This window comes from Girardinichthys multiradiatus, chromosome 12 (genome assembly GCF_021462225.1).
Source record: "Girardinichthys multiradiatus isolate DD_20200921_A chromosome 12, DD_fGirMul_XY1, whole genome shotgun sequence".
Lineage (NCBI taxonomy): Eukaryota > Metazoa > Chordata > Actinopteri > Cyprinodontiformes > Goodeidae > Girardinichthys > Girardinichthys multiradiatus.
The window spans coordinates 7,735,765-7,761,538 of record NC_061805.1 but is presented as its reverse complement, the minus strand read 5'-3'; the positions used below and the strand labels follow the sequence as shown (position 1 = coordinate 7,761,538).

At 40.6% G+C, this 25,774-nt stretch overlaps 1 protein-coding gene across 9 annotated transcripts in view; it reads right to left on the bottom strand.

Annotated features, from left to right (window-relative positions):
- The window catches only part of fbrsl1 (fibrosin-like 1), a 427,092-nt gene that overhangs the window by 209,837 nt on the left and 191,481 nt on the right, over positions 1-25,774 (bottom strand). For all 9 annotated transcript variants that reach the window (XM_047380816.1, XM_047380812.1, XM_047380817.1 and 6 more), the window contains exons 3-4: positions 20,456-20,557; positions 15,669-15,704 (exon numbers count right to left, since the gene is read on the bottom strand). In XM_047380816.1, the coding sequence (XP_047236772.1) occupies positions 15,669-15,704; positions 20,456-20,557 (138 nt within the window). The remainder of the gene's footprint in view (positions 1-15,668; positions 15,705-20,455; positions 20,558-25,774) is intronic.

Sequence of the window (25,774 nt, the reverse complement as noted above, 5' to 3'; positions counted from 1 at the left end):
TAAAAGCCTCAGCATCATCTCAGAGACTTGCCAAACACCCTGAGCGTTCATTACAACCCTCATTAAAACATCCATGTCAGCACTGGGAGCTCTTACAAATGGAAGGAGCATGTAATTGCTGCTTGATTGTGGTATATGTAACATATGATAAAGTGGAATTACCACTTTATTTGTCTACGGTGTCCGTGAAACTTAATGGTGAGAGAGCCTGCGGTAAACAAATCCTTAGAGCACAGTTTGATTGTTACATTATAGGCCTATTTGTTTAAAGTGGGGCAAATGTGAGTTAGGGGAGAACGCATCCAGGACAAACTAAGAATCATGATAATCAAGGCTCGGCTTATGGGGATAAAAGTAATGCTTTTACCCATGAGAGCCTGCATTTCATTTGGACTAACTTTACTATGGGTGATAGAAGGGAGCTTCATGTGGGAATGCATTAACTGGATTTAATATGAGGAAAGGTCATTATTGCTCTTCTTTCTTACTAGGAACAAAAGCCATCATCATGAATTAGATCTTAGGGCGCTAGAATTGGTTTAATACAGCGAAGTCACCTTCAAAAAACATCTGTATTAATGTATGTTTAGCCAACAGGATATAGTGTTCTACAGGGGTGTAACAGTACATTCATCTTATGAGATGATCCACAGCGCTATGTTCACAAGACAAAACAAGGTTTTAACAGAAGTTTTGTGAAAAGAATTTTTTTTATTGTTTTGACGAAAATAGAGTAGGGCAAAACACATTGTTTGATGTGCTTCAAGTGACACCTTTAACACTGGAGATTGGAAGCGTCGGAACAGATCAGTGGATTTTAGCCAAATGCAAGTATCAATTTATACCAGCAGGTGGCGTGCCCTACCATAAGAAACAAATAAATTACTTAATATCCCAAAATGAATTTACTATATTGTAAAATGCTCATAATGTAAATCATTTGCACGACTACATAGCTATATTAGCTTAGCATTCCTTCTTTATATCTTCACTTAAACTAGATTTCTCACCAAAATGTCGGGGTCTGAGAGTTTTCTGTTTGCGTTTGCCTGCTTGGTCTCTACTAGATGGTGTTGGAGCTCACAAGTGCAGAGGTGACAGGTGTTTTGCATTGACTGATTACCTGGAGGTGTATTTAAACTGGAAGCTGCCAGCACTTCGTTGCCTGAATATTAGCCATCAGTGGTAACAGATTCTCGCCAAGCTTAAGCTCTTGTCTGTAGCTTTCCTTATTCTTGAGTGCTTTGACTAATTCAAGTGTGTCCTCCTTCCCACGTTGTTTCTAGACCTGGCTGAGTTCAAGTTTGTTTCCAGACTCTGCTTAAAGAGTGTTCTCTGGCTTCTGGACAAAGATCATCTCCTGATCTCGGACAAGAACACGATACTGGTTCTGAGTTTCTGAAGAACCATCTTCAAGTGTCTAACCTCAACTTATCCTGGAGAGACCTACCTCCTCAGAACAGCTCCTGTGTTGCGCTCCCAGACCCTGCATCTCTATGTCTCATGACCTGAGACATGTTTTTAGTAAAACCAAAGCTTTATCCTTACCACCTCACAGACCGTACAACTGCGCTATAGACCTTCTCCCAGGGGCCCCTCTCCCGTCTAGCCGACTCTATAATATCTCTCGACCCGAGTATCAGACTATGGAAAAGTACATTAATGAGTCCTTGGCAGCGGGTATAATTCACCACTCTTCATCCTCTTTGGGAGCTGGGTTATTCTTTGTAGGTTATAAAGATGGGTCTCTGCGTCCCTGTATTGACTACAGGGGTTTAAACCAGATCACTGTCAGAAACAAATATCCTCTCCCTCTCATTGCCTCTGCTTTCGAACCAGTACATGGTTCAACCATATTCACCAAATTAGAAATGCTTATCACCTAGTCAGAATCAGCCAGGGGGGATGAGTGGAAGACGCCCTTCAAAACACCTCTTGGACATTTTGAAAACTTGGTAATCCCTTTCGGTCTTTGCAATGTACCAGCAGTTTTTCAGGCCTTAGTTAATGACGTTCTCAGAGACTTTCTGAACATTTTTGTTTATCTGGACGATATTCTGATCTATTAGAACATTGAAGAGCACATGTCCGCCTAGTCCTTCAATGGCTTCTGGAGAACTGCCTTTTTGTAAAAGCCAAAAAATGCGAGTTTCATCAGTCTTCTGTTACATTTCTGGGTTTCATCCTAGAGGGTGGACAGGTTCGCTCGGACCCTGAGAAAATAAAGGCAAGTTTTGATTGGCCAGTCCCTGATTCCCTTAAAGAGCTACCGGCTTTTTTGGGTTTTGCCAATTTTTATCGGAGGTTTATAAGAAACTACAATTAGACAGCTGCTCCTCTTACTGCCTTGAACTCTACTAAGATCGCTTTTGACTGGACACCGGAAGCTGACAATGTATTTCAGACTTTGAAGGAGAAGTTTGCTAGAGCTCCCATCCTGATCCCTCCAAAAAATTTGTATTGGAGGTCGATGCTTCTGACACAGGAGTGGGGGCAGTGTTGTCGCAGTACTCACAGACTGATAAAAAAACTACACCCCTGTGCTTTCTACCCTCGCCAGCTCAGCTGTGCTGAGAAAAACTATGATGTAGGTGACAAGGAACTCTTAGCCATCAAGCTGGCTCTGGAGGAATGGCATCACTGGCTAGAGGGGGCAGGACAGATCACAAGAATTTAGCTTACCTACAGTCAGCCAAATGGCTAAATCCTCACCAGTCACGTTGGTCTTTGTTTTTATCCCGTTTTAATCTGTCCATCTCTTACAGACCAGGCTCCAAGAAAACTAAACCAGACGCCTTACCCAGACAATTTTCCTCAGACAATTCTGAGAGGGAACCTGCACCCATTCTGCCTCCCAATTGGACTATTGGTTCCCTTACATGGGAGATAGAACTCGTCACCCGAGTTCAATGCGACGAGTCCAATCTGGGAACAGGGCCCCTAAACCAAACCTTTGTACCCTCGACTGTCCGTTCACGACTGATCCACTGGTTTCACACAGCCAAGTTTTCAGCCCATCCCAGAGTTAGCAGAACCACAGCGTTGATCTCCAGACCATTTTGGTGGCCGTCTCTTCACCGAGATGTGAGAGAGTATGTTCAGGCTTGCACTGTCTGCCCTAGGAATAAATTCACTAATCAACCACCTGCTGGAGTTCTCCAATCCCTCAGCATTCCTAGACGGACCTGGTCCCATATCGCTCTGGCCTTTGTGACTGGACTCCTGACCTCGAAGGGCATGACCACCATCTTAACCATAGTTGACCGTTTTTCAGCTACCATCCTCCCTCCAAACTGCACAGGTACTCATAAAACACATCTTCAGATTACATGGTATTCCCCAAGACATACTCTCTCACCGCAGACCTCAGTTTATTTTACAGGTGTGGAAGCAATTCTGTTTAGCTCATGGGGCTAAAGTGTCACTAACTTCTGATTATAATCCACATTCAAACGGACAGACCGAGAGAATGAATCAACTCTCAGGTGCCTCTCAAGTTTCTAAAGAACCATCTTCAAGTGTCTAAGCCCAACTTATCCTGGAGAGACCTACCTGCTCACAACAGCTCCTGTGTTGCGCTCCCAGACCCCGCATCTCTCATCCCTCTGGTGGTTCAGTTCCCACTCTTTGTAAGCATAGTAACCAGCTGGCTTAACAATAACTGTTTATTTGCTCTGGACTTACCTTCTCTTCTATTTTCTGTGCAGGTGATTTCCCGGTCCAGGATCTCAAACCCATCTCACTCCTGTGAAAATAAAACTCTGAAACTTTCAGTGAATACCCTGAGTGTATTTCTGGATGTGGGTCAGATCAGTACCAAAAACTATGACACAGAATTTTTCTAATAATAATGAGATTGTGGGTCATATATTTATTTATTAGACTCCAAAATGGATATTTCCTTGTGCATTCTGAATGATATTCCCTTCACAAATGATGCTACAATACAAGAATAGAAGAACCACTGAAGCAGAAGAAGAAAATGAAAAGCAGCTACAGAGCCGGAATGTAGTGATATTACTTTTTAATCAGGAGCGTCAATGCCAGCCTGGGAACGCTCTATGACTTCGTCAACACAACACGGCAAGTCAAGAACTACTTCCTTTCTTACTTCAAAATAAAAGTCTTAAAAATTTATAAGATTGTCAAGCTTAACTCTTTATGACAGGCGGATGCACCGGCGCTTCCATTTGCATATCTATTTTTAAACGCCTGTAGAATTGCGACCAAATAAGCTAGAAGAATACTTTTTTTTTGCAAATGAAACCGGAGAGTTCAACTTAAATATTCTACTCACCACGTGTCCCAGAGCAGTTTTTATTTTCCAGAAACTGTCAAGAAATCCAGTAAAATAAAAAAGATAAAAAAATAAAAAATAAATCGCTAAAAACAAACATTAAAATCCAGACCAAAGTGTACTTCCTACATCGGAATATGCGTGATGACATTGGTGGATGAACTATCACATGGTTTTCTTTCACACCAATGCCCTCAACAACCGGAAGTGATGTATTTCCTGGGTGATTTTTCCTGGGAGTGGTCTTTTTTTTCCCAGTAGTTGTAGTTTTTTCGGGGTAAACTTCGCTCGCACTTTCACTTTCGTTGTTTTTTGCACTTTTTATTGTTTGAAGATGGTCTTATGAACATATATGTGTGCTCATAGGTATCTGGCACACTTAGAGATTTAATTACACTTCAGTAAATAGTTTATTTTGATGTACATATTATCTTTTCTCAAACTGTTCACAATGTACATTTTATGTTCGTTTTTGTCTCTGTTCATAAACATTAGTGTATCTCAAAAATGAAGTTATGGAAACACTCCAAATAAATTTCCTGTGGTTTGACAGGGTTTTGTACAACTTTTTTATATTGCAATATTTGAGGGATACAGCTATGACATTTCTGTATTTAGGGAAAATATGTGCAAAAAAAAAAAAAAAAAGTTTTAAATTTTTCTGGTGGTTAATTGCACTTTTTTGCAATTTACTTACTTAATATGGAGTTATTATATACAAAGTATTCAAATTTAAGGGTTGTATTGATGTATAGCAAATTGAAATGCTCCAAAAAATGTCTCTACAGCATGTACAAATGTAAAAATATGCTCTGGTGAACTTGTTCTATGGTAGGTCATAAAGGGTTAAAGGACTTGGCTTCATATCTGAGGATTATCATTATAGTTTAGTTAGTTGATCAGACAAAGTCTCATCCTGACAGCAACTTGATAGCACTTGGTGAGAAAGACTTCACTGTAAAAAGAAATATTGTACAGTGGTGGCACCAGGACAATCAGACACAAGGGCACAATTGAGGTGGACAATGACAATAAATCTACTGGTCTTCCCACTGTCACTCCCTCCTTCCTAGAGAGTCTTAAATGCATCATTTTTATGATTTATATTTTTTTACTCAGTTGTGTAAATATAAATGAATGTTTTTTTCTGCTGCAGAGTGAACTACTTTTCCTCTCAGTCTAATTTTCTATATGGCAGCAGCATAAAAAAAACTAGGAATGTCAGCAGAATAATATTTGCTTAAGCGTTTTGTGCCACGACAATTTATGTTGTTTGACAAAGCTTAAATTAAACTTTGATATGAAACTTGAATAATGCATCCTGGTCAATATTTACAATTAGAGACACTAAAATTGTAGGAGGGCTAAAAAAAAAGTATTTAGAACACACTTTTTTTATTTTTAGAATATACAAAACATGAATATTAACCTCAGTTAACAGCATTATCTATCTATCTATCTATCTATCTATCTATCTATCTATCTATCTATCTATCTATCTATCTATCTATCTATCTATCTATCTATCTATCTATCTATCTATCTATCTATCTATCTATCTATCTATCTATCTATCTATCTATCTATCTATCTATCTATACACACACACACTCATACATATACACACAGGCACATTTATATCCCTAACCCTAATGAGGTCTTGCTACAACCCTAGTGCTCAGTAATTTCCAGTCACTGATTTTGACTTTCTTCATAACAACATAAACTAAGTATGTGCATGGCTCAAAGCTGATCATCTCAGACTTGAAGTAGTATTTAGAGCAAAGCCAACAAAAGCAATTAGTAGTTTGTTTAGAAAAACTGAAATATATTAGAGTTGTTATTGTTGAGGCTGTGTCATCACTACTTCACAGTGTCGCCTTTTCATTTAAATAACCCCTCCTGGAGTCCCATTTGTGCTAAGTGCTGTTTTAATGCATCCCTATTATAACAAAACCTGAGCTGCATTGCTTAAAATGAAGTTTCCCCTTACAGCTCTGAATGATAGCAGGCCTTTATCATCTGAGCTGTGAATGCTCAGCCAGTGGGAAAGGATTTTCAACCGTGCCATTCACTCAGGGCCCCAGAAGCCTGCAGCCTTTATCTGCAGACCCCGTTGATTGATGTGTTATGGGACCTGCTGTGGTTAACAGCAATTTTTATCTGTTGCTAGCGGCAACAGTTCAGGTCCCTGGTGCGCAGAAAGCAATGAGGTCCAGGATCTGAAGTTGGACCGCACAGAGGGATAAACAAATAGGTTTTTTACAGCAGACAGCCCTCTTAGAAAGGCCGCTGACAAGAAGTGCCTCACCCAAAGGCCAGGACAATGACAGGGCCCTAGCCTACTGCTACTGGGTTCCTGGTTTCCTTCACTAATTTTCACCATGTGCAAAGGGGTATAAAGACACCTGCTTGTCTCTAAAAATTAAGCGAAGTGAGAAAGATCCAGTATTTCTCACAGGCAGGCAGAAAAACATCCAGTGGGAAAGAGATGGAGACAGACACAGAGTAGAAATGCAATGATGAGTTTTGAATTGCCATTCTCCATTTCATTTTTCTGGTCTTCCAGCTATAAACGGTTTTTAAATATTTATGTTGTGAGCAGATGCAATATCATGTCTAAGACAACAATTATGGAAAAAACAGGGTTTCACAAATATATGAAAACAAAGACAATAATTACCGAGTTGACATTTTAAATTGCCTTTAGCATCTTCTCCAGCTGGATGGGCACAGTTAGCCCTACTAAAGTCTACATGTTTATTCCTTAGAAGATGGACATTCTTACCCTAAATTTGAGATTTCCAAAGATCTGACATTTCAAAATCCAACATGTTCTCTAACTTGCACAGGTTGAAAGCTCAAAAGGATAAACCAGAGCAACTTTGCTGCCTTCCTGTTATCTGATGAAAGCCTTGCTCTCTCAGACTCTCATGGTCTAAATGAAACAAACATGAAATGCCTCTGTGTGTCATAGAAACACTATGTGTGTCATAGAGAACAATGTTTACTGTTAAGTTACTTCTTATATCAAAGATCTTCCCATGCTTTAATTTTAGAAAACTCACTGATGCTGAAAATAGTAAATCTTGAGTATTCTTCGTGCAGTAACACCTCAAACCAGACCAGAAGAACATATGGTGTCTTCACTGATCAGAAAAAAACAGAGTTTGAGTTTTGGACCGGTTGGTTACCAGTCATGGCTGATTAAGCTGAAAATGAAAAACAGTTTCACCTTAAAGATGAAATCACCAAAAGCCGGAGGAGCCCTATCAGGCGTTATACTTCTGCTACGCCACAGAGTGATGTGGTGAGTGGCGCAGTCAGTAAGCAGCGTGGCAACAGAAGTAAAAAAAAAAAAAAAAAAATCACATTACAACACTTTCCCACACATAAGCGATCTGTGGGAAAGTGTTGTAGGAAGAAGATGACCATGGCAATTAAAGCATCTGTAGATATAGTTTTCCAACTCCCATTTGTGCTCAGGCTCACCATAGAGGAGCAAAATATTTTGCTGTAAAACACAGAACAGATTGAATAGCTAACTCAGAAGTCCACCATTGTTGTTGCTGTTGTTTTGGATAGGCAGTTCATGCGTGTTGAGGGAGAGGGGAGGGAAGCTCGCCAGTTGGTAGACTGTTAAGCGGTTAGGGCTGTCCACATGAAGCTGCAACAGGGGGGTGGCTTCCAACTCTCCCACTTTGGGAGCATGTTTCAAATGTTGTCTGTTTAGCAGCTGCTTCATGTGGAAGAGACTCCCTATCCGACCAAGAAGTTTTGCGGATACCTTCAAACCTGGCTTCGTTTGGATGGTCTAACACAGAGATATAAGGACACAGTTCCGAAATTTCAGTTACTGCTCAAAAAGAAACTACAAATGTCTCTTTGTGTACAATGTAATTTACACTCAATCATTTTATATTTGCTGGGTATAACATTTAATCCAACGAATTTCTGTTGATTTGTGCAATAAAGCATGAAGGTTAGATTCTATCATATTTAACAAAGTCCCAGTATTTAATAAAGATGTTTTCAAGAAGCCTGATCTCTTAGAGAGTAATTTATTTTTGTCACAACAAAGGGGTCGTAGAAGCCAAATCAATTTAAGGGAGGCTGTTTAGGGATGTCCACACGACTCTAAGATAGCATTGTTTAGAGAGGAGACTCATTTAGTGTTAAACATGATTATGACAACCTGAGCAGAGGAGACGAAGAACGGGTGTGTCTAAAAGCCTGAGCATCCATGCTCAACCAAAGCACTCCAGCTAAGGTTTTACTCCCTGACACTGTAGAGATAAACCCTCCCAAATCAGACTAGTCTGATTAAACTGTCACAGACAAAGCTTTATGTTTTTATTGTGCGTGAAAACAAGAGCCATTCCTTGGCCTTGGGTGGTTTCAGAAGATTGGGGGTTGGAGACTTAAGCTTATTCAGTTCATCTGAAAGGAAGGAGTAGTGTGTTGTCTTTTAAGCTTAGCTGAACTACCACGCCAACCACCAATGTACAATCTGTCCACACCAGAAGAACCAACATGATGAGAAGATAGTTGCAGAGAGATTTTGTGACATTTTCATTACCTCCTGCAGCACCCATCTCCCAGGTACCAAGGGAGATCTTCCTTATTTTGAAGCCTCAGAGTGTATGATAAATTGTCTGAACCCTTGCACATCTCTACTGGAACAACAAGCAGGTAGCAGCAAAGGAAAGTGCCCATGTAGTCCCTCATAGCTGAGGTTATAATGAATCTGTATATGAATTCCATATCCAGTTCTTCCCAGATCTAGAGAGTGAAGATCAGTCACACCGTAGCATATCTGTTTTGTCACTCAGTGCTCCACAGATTAGTTCAAATTCTTGTCTCTCTTCAATCTTCTATTACCTAGCTGAATGCCACTGAATGTCTATCAGAGCCATCAACACACAGCAGACAAACGCATGTTATAACAACTTGATTTAGTTAATTACCTACTGAGATAAATACTTTTATTGTGACAGAAATAAACTTTTGATTTTATAGTATTTGTCAGATAAATCAATTTATTATCTCTAGTTTTTGTTTGACCTTCTGATATCAATTTGAGCCAATTATAGTTTATCTTGCAGAACCATAACACAAAAAATAAAAATAAGAGGGATCATTAGTTATTAATGTTAAGAGCAAAGACAATAATATGCTATGTGTGAGAGAAAGCAGTTGCAGGAGAAGAGGGTTTAATCATCATTTTTAAACACAGGTAAAATGATTACGGAGTTCATATTATAAACAGTCTTTAGCATCTTATATTAAAGATGAGCACAGAGTGGCTAGCATTGCTAAAGAAAAGCCAGACTCAAGACTGACATCATAACCTCCTAAAGTCTGAAACATCCATCCAAAGCCTGGCACAGCAGCATAAAAGAGAAGCTTACTCAAACTGAAATTAGTGGTGGGCGAAATACAGATTTTAGATTGTGAGGGTTATAGTGTGTTGATGATCTGCCAAGCAGAGACACTGTAGGATGCTCTATAAGAAACATTTAATGCATTGCAGTTCTATGATCTTACTCTGATTCATCAGTTTCATTTATCTCCTTTTCCTTCAGCGAGCAAACAGCTTTTAAGTAGTGAGGATCAAACTCTAACTGGTTTTAATGATTACTGCAGTATAAATTAGTATTTAGTTAGTACTGAGGAAGCTCTGAATATAAATGTAATTTGTTCTAAAAGGCAGTTTGTATCTTGAAAATCTGCATTTGTTTCCCCATAGACAACAATGGAAAATAAAATTGTTTTATCCAACCTGCTTACTTTACTCCTTTCAAAAATAAATTAACAGAGAAATTAAGTCTATATGATGACATTGCTTTAAGCATCTAAGGTGAAGTTATTTAAAAAAAAAATATTAAGGGCCATAGACACAACGGAAATGGTGGAGAGGATGTTTTCTTTTATTTGTGGAAGAACGAACAATCCATTATGACTGAAGTAAAGACATTATGGTGTGCCCTCCATCCTAAAATATTCTGCACTGAGCCCAAATCCAAAAACAACAACAAATCTTAGCATTACTGGCCTTCCATTCTATTTGTATAGATGTGCTAGCAGCACTTGCAGCACTATCACTAGGCTTGGAATTCAAAATATTAAGAATCCCTTCACTCACACTTGCTCCTGCCTGTGCTCCAAGATGGTAGGAAAATTGCCATAATATTGTAAGCAAAGAGTTATGCTGTGTGAGACAGCTTTGTTTTGTTGATGCTGCACGCCCAACTTTGCAAACACCTCTTCGATGGCTCTGGAAGTTACCTCTAACGTGTTGTTTTGTGGGGCAGGCACAGGATAAGCAGGAAAAATAACACAGAACAAATCGAATACATCTAGCAGGACAACAAAACCAGGTTTGTAGGAGGCCTGACGTGAGCTGACTCTTGCTCTGGATCATGTGCCTGCCACCGACATCCAAGCCATTCACATTTAGAGGAAAACCTCTAATTGACAAATATATAATCAAATATAATCTTGCCAATTATATTTGAGAAAGATTCATATTCAGATGCATTTTGATTTAGGAGTCCCCCTGTAGTGCCATTTTAAAATTAAATTACTATTAAAACTGTATTCAGTTGCCATGATATTAAAAACTTTTTTTTAACAATGTCCCTCAAATGCAACGTCTTAGATGATTCGCTGCACAAACAAACAGAAGGCAAATAAACAATCAGAATCAGAATTGCCAAGTTTGTCTGTACAAACTTGGCAATTTGACTCCGGTACACTTTGCTCTCAATGAGGATTTTTTTTTTGGTATATATAATTGTGAAAATAATAAATATATTTTTAAATGTACATATATGCACAACTGACTTTACAAATGAATATAATGTGAGATCAGCATGCATGGTGTTGTTTTGAAACTCTGTCTGTCAAATGTTCATCAGAGAAACAGCCTGGGGAAGGAAACTGTCTGTAGCGCCACCTGAAGGTAAAAGCCTAAACAGTTTGTGTGCAGGGTGTGTGGGGTCTGCAGGGATTTTAGCAGCTCTTTTTCTGACCCTAGACCTGAATAAGTCCTGGATAGAGGGAAGGTCAGCCCTGATGATTCTTTCTGCAGACCTGAGTGTTTGTTGCAGTCTGGACCTGTCCTGTTTTGTGGATGAGCAAAACCACAATGAGATGGACGGAGACAGGACAGACTGAATAATGGCAGTGTAGAAGATGACCAGCAGCTCCTGTGGAAGTTGTATTTCTTAAGTTGCCTCAGGAAGTACAGTTTCTCCTGGGCCTCCTTCCGAACATTGTCTATGTGTGAGGACCATCTCAGGTTTACATAAATGGTGGTTCCAAGAAACCGGAAGTGGTCCACAGTAGATACAGTGTTGAGGATTGTTGGGAGGGGGGGGTTCGGCGAAAGTCCACTACCGTCTCCACAGTCTTGTGTGGGTTAAGTTCCAGGTGGTTCTGACCAACACCAGTCTAACAGCCTATGCACCTCCTGTCTGTATGCAGATGCATTACTGTCCTGGATCTGACCAATAACAGTGGTGTCATCTGCAAACTTCAGGGGTTCAGAGATGAGACGGGTCCGCTGAGGTGAGGAGGAGTGGGTAGAGAACACACCCCTGGGGGGCACCGGTGCTGATGGTTCTTATGCAGGAGAAGATGCTCCCCAGCCTAAATTGTTGCTGCCGGTCCTTCAGGAAGCTAGTGATCCATTGACAGGTGGAGGCTGGGACTTTGAGATAGTTGAGCTTCTGGTGGGGGATGTCTAGGTTGATTTTGTTGAAGGCCGAGCTGAAGTCCACAAACAGGATCCTGGCATCCATCCCTGGGTGGTCGAGGTGTTGCAGGATGAGGTATAGTCCCAAGTTGACTTCAACATCTCCCGACCTGTTTGCCCAGTAGGCAAACTGCAGGGGGTCCAGCAGGGGCCTTGTGATGTCCTTCAGGTGCTTCAACATCAGTGGCTCAAAGGATTTCATGACCACAATCATCAGGGTGACAGGCCTGTTGTCATTTAATCCTGTGATGGTGGGTTTCTTGAGTACTGGGATGATGGTGGAGCATTTGAAGCAGGAGGGAACCTCCCACAGCTCCAGTGACTTGTTGAAGATCTTAGTGAAGGTGGGTGCCAGTTGGTTGGCGCAGGCTCTCAGGCATGATACGGAGGCATTATCAGGTCCTGAGGCCTTTCTTGTCTTCGGGTGCTGAACGCGCCTATTTACATCTTCCTCTGAAATCCTTAGTATAGGTAGGGGGTCTGAAGGTAGGATCATGGTTGGTGTATGGCAAGAATTTGAGTCTGAATGGGATGTGGAGGAGTTGTGTTGAGGTATAACCTGCTGCTTTTCAAACCTGCAGTAGAAGACATTCAACTTGATTTGCCAGGCAAGGATTCTGCTCAGGGCTGGGGGAAGGGCTCTTGTAGGCAGTCAGCATCTGAAGTGGAGACTTGAGGTGGTAAGTGGCAACCAGTACAAACGAGGTGAACTCCCTCGATGACTAAAACCATTTACAGTTTATGAGAAATAACTCTAGGTCAGGACTACATGTCTTCTTCAACACTTTGATATCTCTGCAACAACCTTCGTTTATATAAAAGTATATTAAATTTCACATCCTCACTTTTTCCCCGATAAGTCCACGTTGTGGTCCGCTCTAAACAGCTGAAAGCCCTGTATCAGAAGTGTGCCATCCAGGGATGGTCTATGCCTCTAAATTTTGAGGCAAACATAAAGGAAGCCTTCACAATAAGAGCCTTTTCCAGGTGTAAAGAGATCTGAACTTTAAGTAGCATAAAGGCAGCTTGGTGTACCGTGTACTCGGACTATAGCTGTAATTATTCCACGACAGATATAATATAAAAGAAGATCGGGCTGGTGAGAGAATAATAAGATAATAAAGAATTACTACTGCGGCTACATCTACTAATACTAGTATAGAAAAATAAAAATTATATCAATGAGCATTTATGCAGAAATTAAACAGATCAATGATGAATTTGCACTGTATAATCATAATACAACATTTTTGTACTGTTTCAGCCTTATTATGCTGCAAGAGTGCACTCTATAAATGTATTGGATGCTATTTTTTACTTTTAAAATAAACTACATTTTGGAGTTGGGCAAACTGTTTGGGACAGAAGAGAAAAATCTAAGAAATGTTCCTTGATCTAAATGTTTTATATTTATTAGTTATGTGTTCATGTGGGTAAATTGTAATAGAGTCGTGAACCAGATCATCTATATCTCTAACTAAGAGGTTTTCATCCAACATTTGTTAGAAAACATCATTTTGGAGATACTTGTTTGACTCTTAATGCTTTGTGTCACTAAAACACTTCCCATACACAAGACTGATTATTTTTTATTTGTGGGCTGACTAAATAGATACTGATCAATTTGAAGGGTCACTCATTATATTACGTATCAGTCCTACTGGTGGCCAGTGACAATGACTACACCTTAATGTCTTGCTCACCTATACTTAATACTTAAACACTTAGTTTTCCTGATTCTGCTCCAATGTTCTATTCTCTATCCTGCCCCTGCTCTTTTCTTTTGCTCTCCTCCTCCTCCCACACCCTTTCAGCCTCTGCCCTTCAGTTCCCTGTAGCTCCTCTGACCCAGAACCCGGAGCCCTCCTTCAAAACCATCATACTGTAAAGCCTGAAGCACTTGCAGATAAGCAGCCCCCAGAAATCAAGCGGACCCTGCAGCACAGCAGATTGAGTGTCAGAGCTCAGTACCCAGGAGGTGCCTGGAGGACACAAACACTGCAGATAGCACCATCAGATAGTCAGAGAAGGGAGCTAGACAACATGTAACTTCCTGCCCTCGTTACTAGACTTTGCTTTGCTTGCAATGCCCCCTCCTCCCACTCCAGTATCTCCAAGCCAAACTACACCTCTCGCACTGAATCCTTCCCTTCGTCTTTCAGATAAAGAGGAGGCCTCGTTCCGTGCCGACTTAAACTGACAGCTCGAGCCAAAGGGCTCCACCAGCTCTTTTTGGAGGTCTTGTTTGTTTTCATCTTTCTATGAGTGTGCTGATACTAGGAAGTAGGAATGTGACATGTTCTATTAAAACAACATTTAAAAAAAACCAGATTCCACAAAGATCAATGTTTTTTGAAGTTAGCTTTGTTCTGCACTTTAACTGTAGCCCTTTGAGGCAGATTAAGGATGACAAACAATTTATAGTTGTTTTGCTTGTTTGGATGATTGCTTCCGAGTTGCAATAACTCTCACCATATGGCATTCATTAGCAAATAAGGAGCATGCTTCAAATAATGTACCTCTTATGGGTTTCCTTTTTAGCAAAGGACATAAAGGACAACCACTGTCTGCATTATTATGAGACTCAACACATCATGGAAACAAAAGGTGGAGCAGAGCATAGAGTTACAGTTTGAGAATACACTGGGGCAAGAAAACAAATGCTTACAGGATAAAAATTGAAAAGTGCAAAACTTTTGTTAGCAAAAAAAATGTGCGTAATTCCCTTTCCAAGATAGGTTAACTATTAAATTAACTCAAAAGCATTTAAAGTGCATTTTGTTTCCAAGCGGACTAGTCAAACACTAGTAAGCCTACCTAAAAAAAACAAAAAAACATTCAAAATACACTCAAAAACATTCACATGTCGTTGAATTAAAAGAATTCTGCAAAGAAGAAAAGACCAAAATTCCTCTACAGTGATGAAAAAGAGCAATCGCCAGTCAACACAAACACCTGAGGGCAGTTGTTCCCGCCAAAGGAGGAAGGATTAGTTTTCCATCTGGGGCTAGGTTGATTTGGATTTGTTATCTTAAAAAATGAAATCTTGATTTGAAAACTGCTTTTTTTTATTTACTAACGTTATATCGAATACTAAAATGATTTTGTTCATCTAAAATGTTTAACTGTGCCAAGAGAGATTTTAGGACTGTATCTTTGTGTTTTGTAAAAAAAAAAAAACTCATTGCATTCTATTTTACTTAATCATTAGAAACTTTTTACTGAAATTTTCGCTGAAGTTTTCAGAAAGATACAGACTAGATGAAGCTGCCATTCTACAAATGACCTTAGTTATGGAAAATTGGATTTATATCACAGTGAACAATAGGATGCCCCACTGACAGGTAGTGCAGGAAGATATGAAACTCAAATTGCACTGCTGGTGAATGCTGCTGATCAATGCCAATAAAGTGAGGTCCTTTTCTTCAAGGTAGTGCAGGACACCTTCCCACAATTTAATCATTCAGTCAGCCAGAATTAATGTTCCTAATATCATGATTTCTCCATTACTCTATTTAACATAATTAAAATGTCTAGCGCTGGGCCCATAAAACGAGTCGTTGGAGATTGTAATTCAGCTGTAAAGCTATGAAGCATGAAAATGTCACTTACCGAGTATCCGCGGCCTGACAGAGAGTGAGTGGAGCTCTGTAGGGAGAGAGAGGAGAACAAGGATGACCTTTGAGGAGTATTTCACTTGCTCACACAGACATGATGAAGCAACGTCACTTTAATATCAATATTCACATTAACCTTTTACCCACCCTGTCATGTACCCTACACCCACACACATCACTTCTTTTATTCCAGCCTGGACAGAGGAGAAAATTCAGGGGAAACCTGCCAGGCTCTCAGGTATTTGGGAATGGTGTCACACCTGACTGAACAGGAGTAACGTTCAAATTAGAAAGCCAGCAGGATTTGCGAATATTTAGGCTCAGTGACCAAGCTTACCATATTTAGCAGTACAAGCTAATAACGTATTTCTCAGCATTTTATGAATACAAAACAATATGACCACCACCAAAGGTCTGACAGTACTGATTTAATGAGACACAAACCATTAGAAATAGAGAGATAATGAGGTTGTCTTGCGACCAGTTCCTGATCAGCTTGCCAGCATCAGAAACTGGCCAATTGAAACTCAGAAATCCTATCAGTGAATGCAGCATACCAAAAGCTAATGAGTCATGGTGACAACAACCCTCTTTGATAAGGATGGTGTTACAAAGGTAAGAAGGCTTAACAGTAACTATTATCAGTTGCAATCAGGTGTTTAAAAATGAAATTAGTTAAAACATTTCTTTATTGTTATTGCTTTTTCACAGACAAGGCATGATGTCACCTCAGCTTCTAATGTAAACCAATGATGAATGCTCACTGAGGAAGGTAATAAAAAAAAATATCCATTCTCTTCTTGGAACTTCTATTAATATAGTTATTTAAGAGAAATTGGAATCGGATGAAATGGGTATCAGCAGGTCAAAGCTTTTATAAACCCAAAATTGGCCACAACATTCTGATGGGTGCATCTGTAAAAAAAGAAAAATTAATACATTCATTTCTGAAAAAGAAATGAATGTATTCAAACACTGTAGCAACAAATTGACATATTGAAGATGTAAAGTATATATGAGATATACCAACTAATAGAAATGCAAAAAAACCCCCAAAAAACTGTCTATTATTGCAACTATCACCATCTTCCATTACAGGCACAGATTTTCAGATCAATCTGTATTGAATGATTTAAAGATATAACATTAGACAATTTTGTTCTAAATGTGTTTGATTAATAAACATGTCCTGTAAACTGCCATCGCATACAAACTATTTTTGAGAATAGGCTAAGAGGCTGAGGGTGGGACGTATTCTAATGTAGGCCTTTTGCAAATGCCTTGGTTAAAGCAAAGAGCTGATTTTCTAAATACTAAAAATCTTTCAGGAACAGCTTTTTTATGGTGATTGTTAATAAAAGACTTATCAGACTGTAATACTTATGCAAATGTCCTTTTAATTAATGCAATTTACCTCATGCCATTATTTTATCCAATCTGTACTGTCTTTAACCGAGTCAAATCATATTAGGTTCCTAAAGCACTGATTGTATTAGGCATGGCTATCTCCTTATGAATTCATGGAAGAGTTTTGGCACATCAAACTAGCTCTGCATTTTCTATCGTGGTCTCCTAAATGCTAAACAAAGCAAGATGAGGACAAAAAAAGCTGGCTTTCGTTCTGTTCTCTGGCTCACTGTGTGTTACAGCGCAGCACGAATACCAATCTCCAAATCCCTTCCTCCACTTCCACTTTTCACTGCTTTTATTCCTCTGTCTAGATTGGCAATTTCTCCCCCTTGGTCTCTGGAGGGAACTTTTCTGCTAGAGCAATTTCATCCACAGGTCCACCTTCAATCCAAAATGACCTCCCCCACACCTCCACTGCCCCTGCCTCCCTTGTTCTGCACTCTCCCAGTGCCCCTCAACTATTCACCTACACCTGCTCTAGGCATCAGCCCTCATCAACGCCTATGTGCCCCTCTGATTCGCAGGACAGTTCCTGTGGTGACGATTACGAAGGAGTCCTGCCGCGAACCGGAAAGCAGGCCCTGTGGGAATCAAAAGGCTATTCCCACTCTCCTCAACCTCTCTGCACCCCTCACTGCCACAGTGAGCGAGGAGAGCAGAGGAGAGAGCAGGCAACACTGCACAGAAGGCAAAAAATTGTAGATAGAAAAAGACCGAAAGGGAAGTAGAGTGTGCTCTTATTTCTATGGATGCATGTTGTTCTGTCCATTCAAATCTATATGCATGTGTTTGTGTGAGAGTATATGCACACAGGTGGAGGGAGGCCAGAGCCATTTGGAATTAGTCTTACTATGTAGAGTTCATTCAACTTAGAGCATTCTGAGTAGAAAGAGAGGCTTATTTAAATGATAATGAGGGACAATCCATTGGATTTAGTGCTGGTGAAGGAGGAAAAAATAGGGGAGGGAAAGGGGGATCCATTAAAACGCCAGCGGTTCATAAGCCATAGGGTCGGCATACAGCTAAACACTCTCTCTTTAAAAGCCATTATACATGGCTCTCAATGGATTTCTGCAGCGCTTAGGACTTCAAAAGGATTTAAGAACCCGCCCAGGAGAGGGAAAGTGGGGGATGGTAGCAGACGAGTGTGTGTATGTGTGGTGGATATGGTGGTTAATGGCAAGAGGGATGGGGTGGATGCTGGCAACATTTAAGGGTTAACTAAACAGCCTTGGGGAACAAAAATGTTGCTAAATCCATCCCCTAATCCTCTCCCTATTTCCATGCCCCCTCCTCCACTCTCTTGACAGAAAAGAAAGAAAAACAAGGCAATAGGAGGGGAGTGTCCAGGCTGTCTTCTTCTAACCCAAAGATGATTTCTGCCACTGCAGGGAAACCAAGAGGCAGGTCAAAAAGAGCTTCTAGACTCACAATGAAGAAAGCTGTATCTGCCCCCAGTGGCAGAATGATGAGGATGAGGTATGAGGGTGGGTTTGGGTTTGTGTGAGTAGGCGTACGTGAAGGAGCCATCCTGTTCTCTGTAGGGCACACATGCAGGGGAACCCACCCCTTTAACCACCTCACATTTCCCTAATCCCTTTGTGGCTTAGTGCTGAAGCCCCGCTGCACTGCAGGCACAATTACCTAGTCAAAATAAGCAGATAAAGACCCCACCATGGCAATGAACAAACAACATCCCCTGCATTTTTTTTTTATCACCCCTGCTACCAAATTGATGCATGACTGTTCTTGGAGGCGAGCAGGCGGGTGTGCCTGCGTGTAACATTCAATTTCCTTTGGCGGCAAGACAAGAGAAATTCATTTTACTCGTTGCCGATGTGCCGTCATTAGTCGAGAGCCCTTAATGCGCTGGAGAGCCACTTTGATGTGGTGGAGCACGTTTTATGAAAATTAGCTGCACTTTCACTGCGGTTGTCCAGATTTCATAGAGCTGTATATATATATATATATATATATATATATATATATATGAGAGATGGTGGCACTGTGGTGGGGAGGAATATTGTCAGGCCTTAACTAAGTGCAACACAGGCAGGAAGAAGGAAGAAAGGCAGACATATGGAAGAACAGAGGGGGAAGAAAAGCTAAAGACAGTCAGAGGGGGAGAGAAGGATGGATCAAGATGCCGTGGCTACAACGATCAGCGTCTGTGCACCATTTATTTGGCAACAGATTAGAGAGACATGCCACATCTAACACCGTCAGCGATTACTGCAAGCAATTTTCAACAGTGAGTTCCCCCCACAACCCACAACCATCACCACAACCACCGCTGTTCCCACTAACCCTTTTCATTCGTTCTCCCTCCTCTCAGTACTTGTCGTATATCCCTGTCAGAGCTGTCAACAAGCGCCGGTCTTTTATCTGACAAGCCCGCCTCATCCTCCTGACTTTTTCATTAAGAGACACCCTTTTATACAAATTTGAGAGAAATAGCACGAGGGGAGGGGGAGGGACCAGGACCAGGACGGGGGTGGGGGGTGGGGGTGGGGGTTGGATTAGGGGGACAGTGTGCAGCTTGAGCTGAGCAGTGCAGCAAAGAAAAGAAGAATGAAAAAAAATATGGAAAAAAAAATTAGCCTGGTTGATTTTTTTATCCTTCTAAGGCACTTTTTATTCCAAGTAAAATGCTGAATAGCTTAAACAATGAACGTAATGAGTTTATATTTTTGTTTCCATCATTTCCCTCTAAAGGAAAAGTAATCTTCAAATTTCCACTTTTTCTCTCCTTTCTCTACAGGCTTTCTTCAGCTAAATGAACAATCAAATTTACTTAGGTTTGGGAGGCCAGCTTGACAGGCATTAGTTAAGAATCATATTTCTACATTCTTTTAAAATGAGACGCTCGGGATTTTGCATAAATTCTCATTACTTTCCCTGTTTCTAAATTGCATTATTTTATTCCTTATGCTGAAGCGATGCCTGGCTGCCATTTTGATTTGCCACCTACTCTTCTAACTAAATGGGCTTGCATATGGATGTCAGTGAAGCGATAATTGGAACATTTCTTTAACTCATTCCATTCTGGGGTTGGCAGGGTCAGCTCACACCAAACTGAATTATGTTCAGTCATTTCTACTACATCTCAACTAGCTGTTGCTGTGTAACCAGCTTAATTTTTTGTTGTATGTCAGTGTCCTTATTAATGCACAGGAGCTCTACGAGGTGAAAACACCAGGAGCAATACCACACCACCTGTCCTCCGATCTCTGCCTCAATGCACAATCAGTGCTACTCTCTTCTGTCCTAAATCCCATTTTATGGGTTCCTGGACTTAGTCTCTCAGAATAAAAACTCCAGCTCTCTGTGGGAGGTCTGTGGAAAGAAAAATTTTCTTGTTCAAGGATTTACCTCACTGAGCTGCTCCTTGGAGTTGCTCCTGTGCGGCCGACTAAGTTCTTGCAAAGTCTCGTCTTCTCCGAGTTTGACTGGACGTGGTGCCAAAGGTTTGATCTGCCAAACACACAAGAAAAGATGTTGTGTTTAAATATGTTTAACTAATCTCATAAACCATGTAACCATCAGGCACAAGCAGCCTGAGAGATCATTTTAAGGGCCTTGCAAAAATATTGACATCTCTCGAACCGTTTCAAATGTTGTCATATTAAACCACAAACTTAAATGTATTTTATTAGACAAACACAAATATGGGGAGAAACTTGTGTCATCAGAAACTGAATTTGAATTGCTCAGACTGCATCTGTATTTGCGTAATTTAAAATTAGATGCATTGGTTCGAAAATTAATTTCACTAAACTGAAACTGAATTTAATGGTTTGAAGCTGAATTAGTTAACTTTAAAATTGAATTAGTTTGCTTTGAAAATTGCTTTGCATTGAAAATTCAATTTGACTACTTTCACTTTCAGTTTTATAACTCCATTTCAGTTCCAAAATTCAGTTTTTTGTTTTGCACATCTGGGTCCTTGCTGCCATAGATTAATCAAACACAGATTTACTGATTCACAGATGTCTTTCACCATTTGGGCTGTATCTTCTGAAGGTCGCATTTGTAGGCCGATTACGTCATGGTGAAGCGACGAAGGCTATCCAACTTCGAAGGTTCCTTCAAATGCGGCTGACAAAGACGTCATTTTCCCTAGACCATCCCGGTGTATCATTCGTGACCCACCCTATCCCATGATTTACTGCAGTTCGAAATAAATTTTTTAAATGGAAGCAGCAAAGGCCGGAGGAGAGAGAAAAGCTGTGAATAAAATTGGATTTATTGCGTATTCTGTGAAACAAAATGAACTTTTACAATGTTTTTAAACGAGAATGTAGTGTAAACCTGAAATATCTGATCGGTTTATCAAGATGTCGCTTAATTGCACAAGTTCGTTGACCTGTTTGAAGATGTTCGCTGCCCTAGCAGCTGGCTCGCCTTGCCAACTGACCGGCGGTTAAGGTGCGGCACATTGTTTTCAAACTCCCGCCGGGTTTCCCCAATGGGTGGAAGTTAAATACAGGGGTTGGACAATGAAACTGAAACACCTGGTTTTAGACCACAATAATTTATTAGTATGGTGTAGGGCCTCCTTTTGCAGCTTTTACAGCATCAACTCGTATTGGGAATGACATACAAGTCCTGCACAGTGGTCAGAGGGATTTTAAGCCATTCTTCTTGCAGGATAGTGGCCAGGTCACTACGTGATACTGGTGGAGGAAAACATTTCCTGACTCGCTCCTCCAAAACACCCCAAAGTGGCTCAATAATATTTAGATCTGGTGACTGTGCAGGCCATGGGAGATGTTCACCTTCATTTTCATGTTCATCAAACCAATCTTTCACCAGTCTTGCTGTGTGTATTGTTGCATTGTCAACCTGATACACGGCACCGCCTTCAGGATACAATGATTGAACCATTGGATGCACATGGTCCTCAAGAATGGTTCGGTAGTCCTGGGCAGTGACGCGCCCATCTAGCACAAGTATTGGGCCAAGAGAATGCCATGATATGGCAGTCCAAACCATCACTGATCCATCCCCATGCTTCACTCTGGGCATGCAACAGTCTGGGTGGTAAGCTTCTTTGGGGCTTCTCCACACCGTAACTCACCCGGATGTGGGGAAAACAGTAAAGGTGGACTCATCAGAGAACAATACATATTTCACATTGTCCACAGCCCAAGATTTGCGCTCCTTGCACCATTGAAACCGACGTTTTGCATTGGCATGAGCGACCAAAGGTTTGGCTATAGCAGCCCGGCCTGTATATTGACCCTGTGGAGCTCCCGACGGACAGGTCTGGTGGAAACAGGAGAGTTGAGGTGCACATTTAATTCTGCCGTGATTTGGGCAGCCGTGGTTTTATGTTTTTTGGATACAATCCGGGTTAGCACCCAAACATCCCTTTCAGACAATTTCCTCTTGTGTCCACAGTTAATCCTGTTGAATGTGGTTCGTCCTTCTTGGTGGTTTGCTGACATTACCCTGGATACCGTGGCTCTTGATACATCACAAAGACTTGCCGTCTTGGTCACAGATGTGCCAGCAAGACGTGCACCAACAATTTGTCCTCTTTTGAACTCTGGTATGTCACCCATAATGTTGTGTGCATTTCAATATTTTGAGCAAAACTGAGCTCTTACCCTGCTAATTGAACCTTCACACTCTGCTCTTACTGGTGCAATGTGCAATCAATGAAGACTGGCTACCAGGCTGGTCCAATTTAGCCATGAAACCTCCCACACTAAAATGACAGGTGTTTCAGTTTCATTGTCCATATATATTGTTATATATATTGTTATTGTTTATTTATATATATATATATATATATATATATATATATATATAATATAAACATATATATAGTATGTGTGTGTACACATTTGTCTGTTTTGGAAAACATAACTGTACAAATAAGTGCATGTTCTGTGACCCACTTCAATCCTACTCCTATATTGCCAACATGAATGGTTTGCTTTCTTGCAGCCTGTCAAGCCACACAGTTGGCGCATATCCAAATTTCCAGCCAGATGGGAGGCTGGTGAACTCAGCAAGGGGGGACTGATGCAGAATAGCCAATGAAAATGCCTCTCTCTGCTTCTCCATCTTGGAGTACAACAGCAGTGGCTGCGGGGTGTAATCCATTTGACTAGAAGTGAGCATGTAGTAGCTCCCCTGGTGGCAAGTGTGGTGTCTGGCCCTGGTCTCCTGATCTCCACTGTAATTTAAGCAGATCACTGCTACAATTAACCTTTCCTGGTAAATATCAATTATGGCCCCCGGCTGGGCTAGAATTAAAAGGGTCATCAGCTAATCTGACAGGTCCTGTATGCTACCACCTGGCTGGGAAAGAGGAGGAAGGCAGGGCAGCAGAGAGAAAAAGTGTTTGTCTACCCTTGTGCCCACCAGCTTACATGCCAAGTAGACAATTCACTTTTAATTACCCGGTTGCTGCCAGAGCCAGCATGCTGATTGGACAAAGGGCATCAGCAGTCCGCTGAAGTCAATAATGACAGTGTACGGGTTGGGTGAGGTGAGTGTGAAAAGGGGGGAGGGGGCACGCAATCAGGGAGTAGTGATGGAAGGAAGATAGACCTGGCAGGTTGGCCTAATCAGGTTTGACTTCCACATCTCCCTCAGCCTCTCTCAGTCAGTCTCAGTCAACCTAATCACTTCTTGAATCTCAAAATAGAAGGTGGCCCTTTTGATTTCTTCTTCTCAAAAGGGAGCACAAAGGGAGCATTCCTCCTTGGCAGGCAGGCAGACGAGCACATCAGCAGAGACCTAGCTTCGAGGTACACTTGGTGTCACGTTGGTGTCAAGTGTTCTTGTTGATTACTTTGTTTACCCAGCATCAGTATTGCTGACAAATTCCTGAAGGCACCCAAAGTGTTTTCATCTTCCCAAGGGCCCTAGGGGTATATTACCCCGTCTGCAATCAATTTGGCAATTGATCAGAGCAAAGCTTCTAATTAGGCATCTAGGTTAATGATGGAGCGTGCAAGGACCATTCCCCAAGCTGCAGTTCAATGAAACAGAATGCCACTTGATCTAGGCAGGAATTCACAAACTCTGACAAAAGACTGGCATTCCTGACTGCCTGTGATTATGCAGGGACTAACTTCCTGTCTGGGGAGGTGCTTAATTGGCCTAGCTGTACAGTTTTAAAGTGTTGCTTTTTTCGGTTTAGTGTGGGTGTAACAATATATCCACTCATGGGAGGAGACATATGATGTAAAATAGGCCTTTAGTTTAGAGCTAATAGGAAGCTATAAAGCAGATTCTAACCTCAGCATTGTTAGCGGCTAACACGCCAAATACTATTATACAACCTTCTTACAAATAGTTAAAATTTTGTCTGTCACAGAAACTATTGAAAAGGGGTGGGGGTTTCTTCACTGCTTTTATAACCAAATATTGCTAGCCAGCCAGCCTAATAACAAGTCTTTATTAGCCGAGTCAGTAAAAACATCAATTCCTTTCCTGCTTTAAAATAAGAGTCTCAAACATAGATACAAGTTGTCAAGCTTGAATTGCAGGTCTTCAGGGTGATTAATAACTTACACTTCTTTACCAAAGTCATATGCAGCTAGGGCTGAAACAATTAATCAGATTAACCATGACTAATTGATTATTATAATAATCGTCAACTAATTTAGCAATGGAATAATCGTTAACTGGAGCGTACAGACTCTGAAACAAGCCATTTGCTGAAAGAACAACCCTCTCAGAGGAGTAATTAGACCAAAACTGTACAAAATATATATACATTTTTAATTTAAGATGAAAAACCTTTGTCTGTAAATATGCTCTATCCATAACTCCTCAAATGGCATAGCTTTAGCTTCACCTGGATTAAAGTCTGTGAAAAATCTCCTATTAAGCACCTTTTGCTGTACAATTATTGATCAGTTAGTCGAAAATAGCAGTCAACAGATTAATAGATTAGCAAAATAACCTTTAGTTGCAGCCACACATGCAGCAACAACTATATAGCAAATATGACTTCTCTTTTACAGGAAATGTCATGATGTATTAATATAATAAGACCTTGTGTTATGAGATTTTGCTACACACTACTATTTAATAAAATTAAATGACATTTGAGTTTGAGAGAGGGGGTTACTTTCTCTGTTTAAAAACTACAGTGGACTTCTAATTTCAAATTTATTTAATTTAAATAGGCAATTTGTGGCTTGAAAATTTTCCCCATTAAAATAATGGCAATTGAATTAGTTTGTTCCAACTCTACATTCAGAATCACAATAATTTTCAACTCAGTCTTTTTTAATCCAATGTGATAATATAGGTAGACGCATTGTATTGCCAAATACTTCTAAAACAATTAATAAAGATGATGAACGCAGTTTCTGTAGGAAACTGACCTGGTTGACATGACTGAGCCAATCATTCAAAAGCAGTTTTTTTTTTTTTCTCTCACAGCGCTAGTGTGTTTTTTCAGTTTTTTTCTGAAAGACAGGAAGTGGGGTGAGGGAGTGGCAAAGACATGGGACAAACGTCACCAGGCCTTGAACCTGCCTTAAACCTGTGACAGCTGCGAGGACTAGGCCTCCGTGCAGGGTACGAGCCACACCCCAAAAGAGTTTTTTTTGTTTTTTTTAAATCACTTAGATTATGACTTAAGGAGAGACATCATGGGGTGCATACTAGAGATTGTTGCACTTGGCCCATTAGCAAACAAAATGGGGATAGATTTTGGCA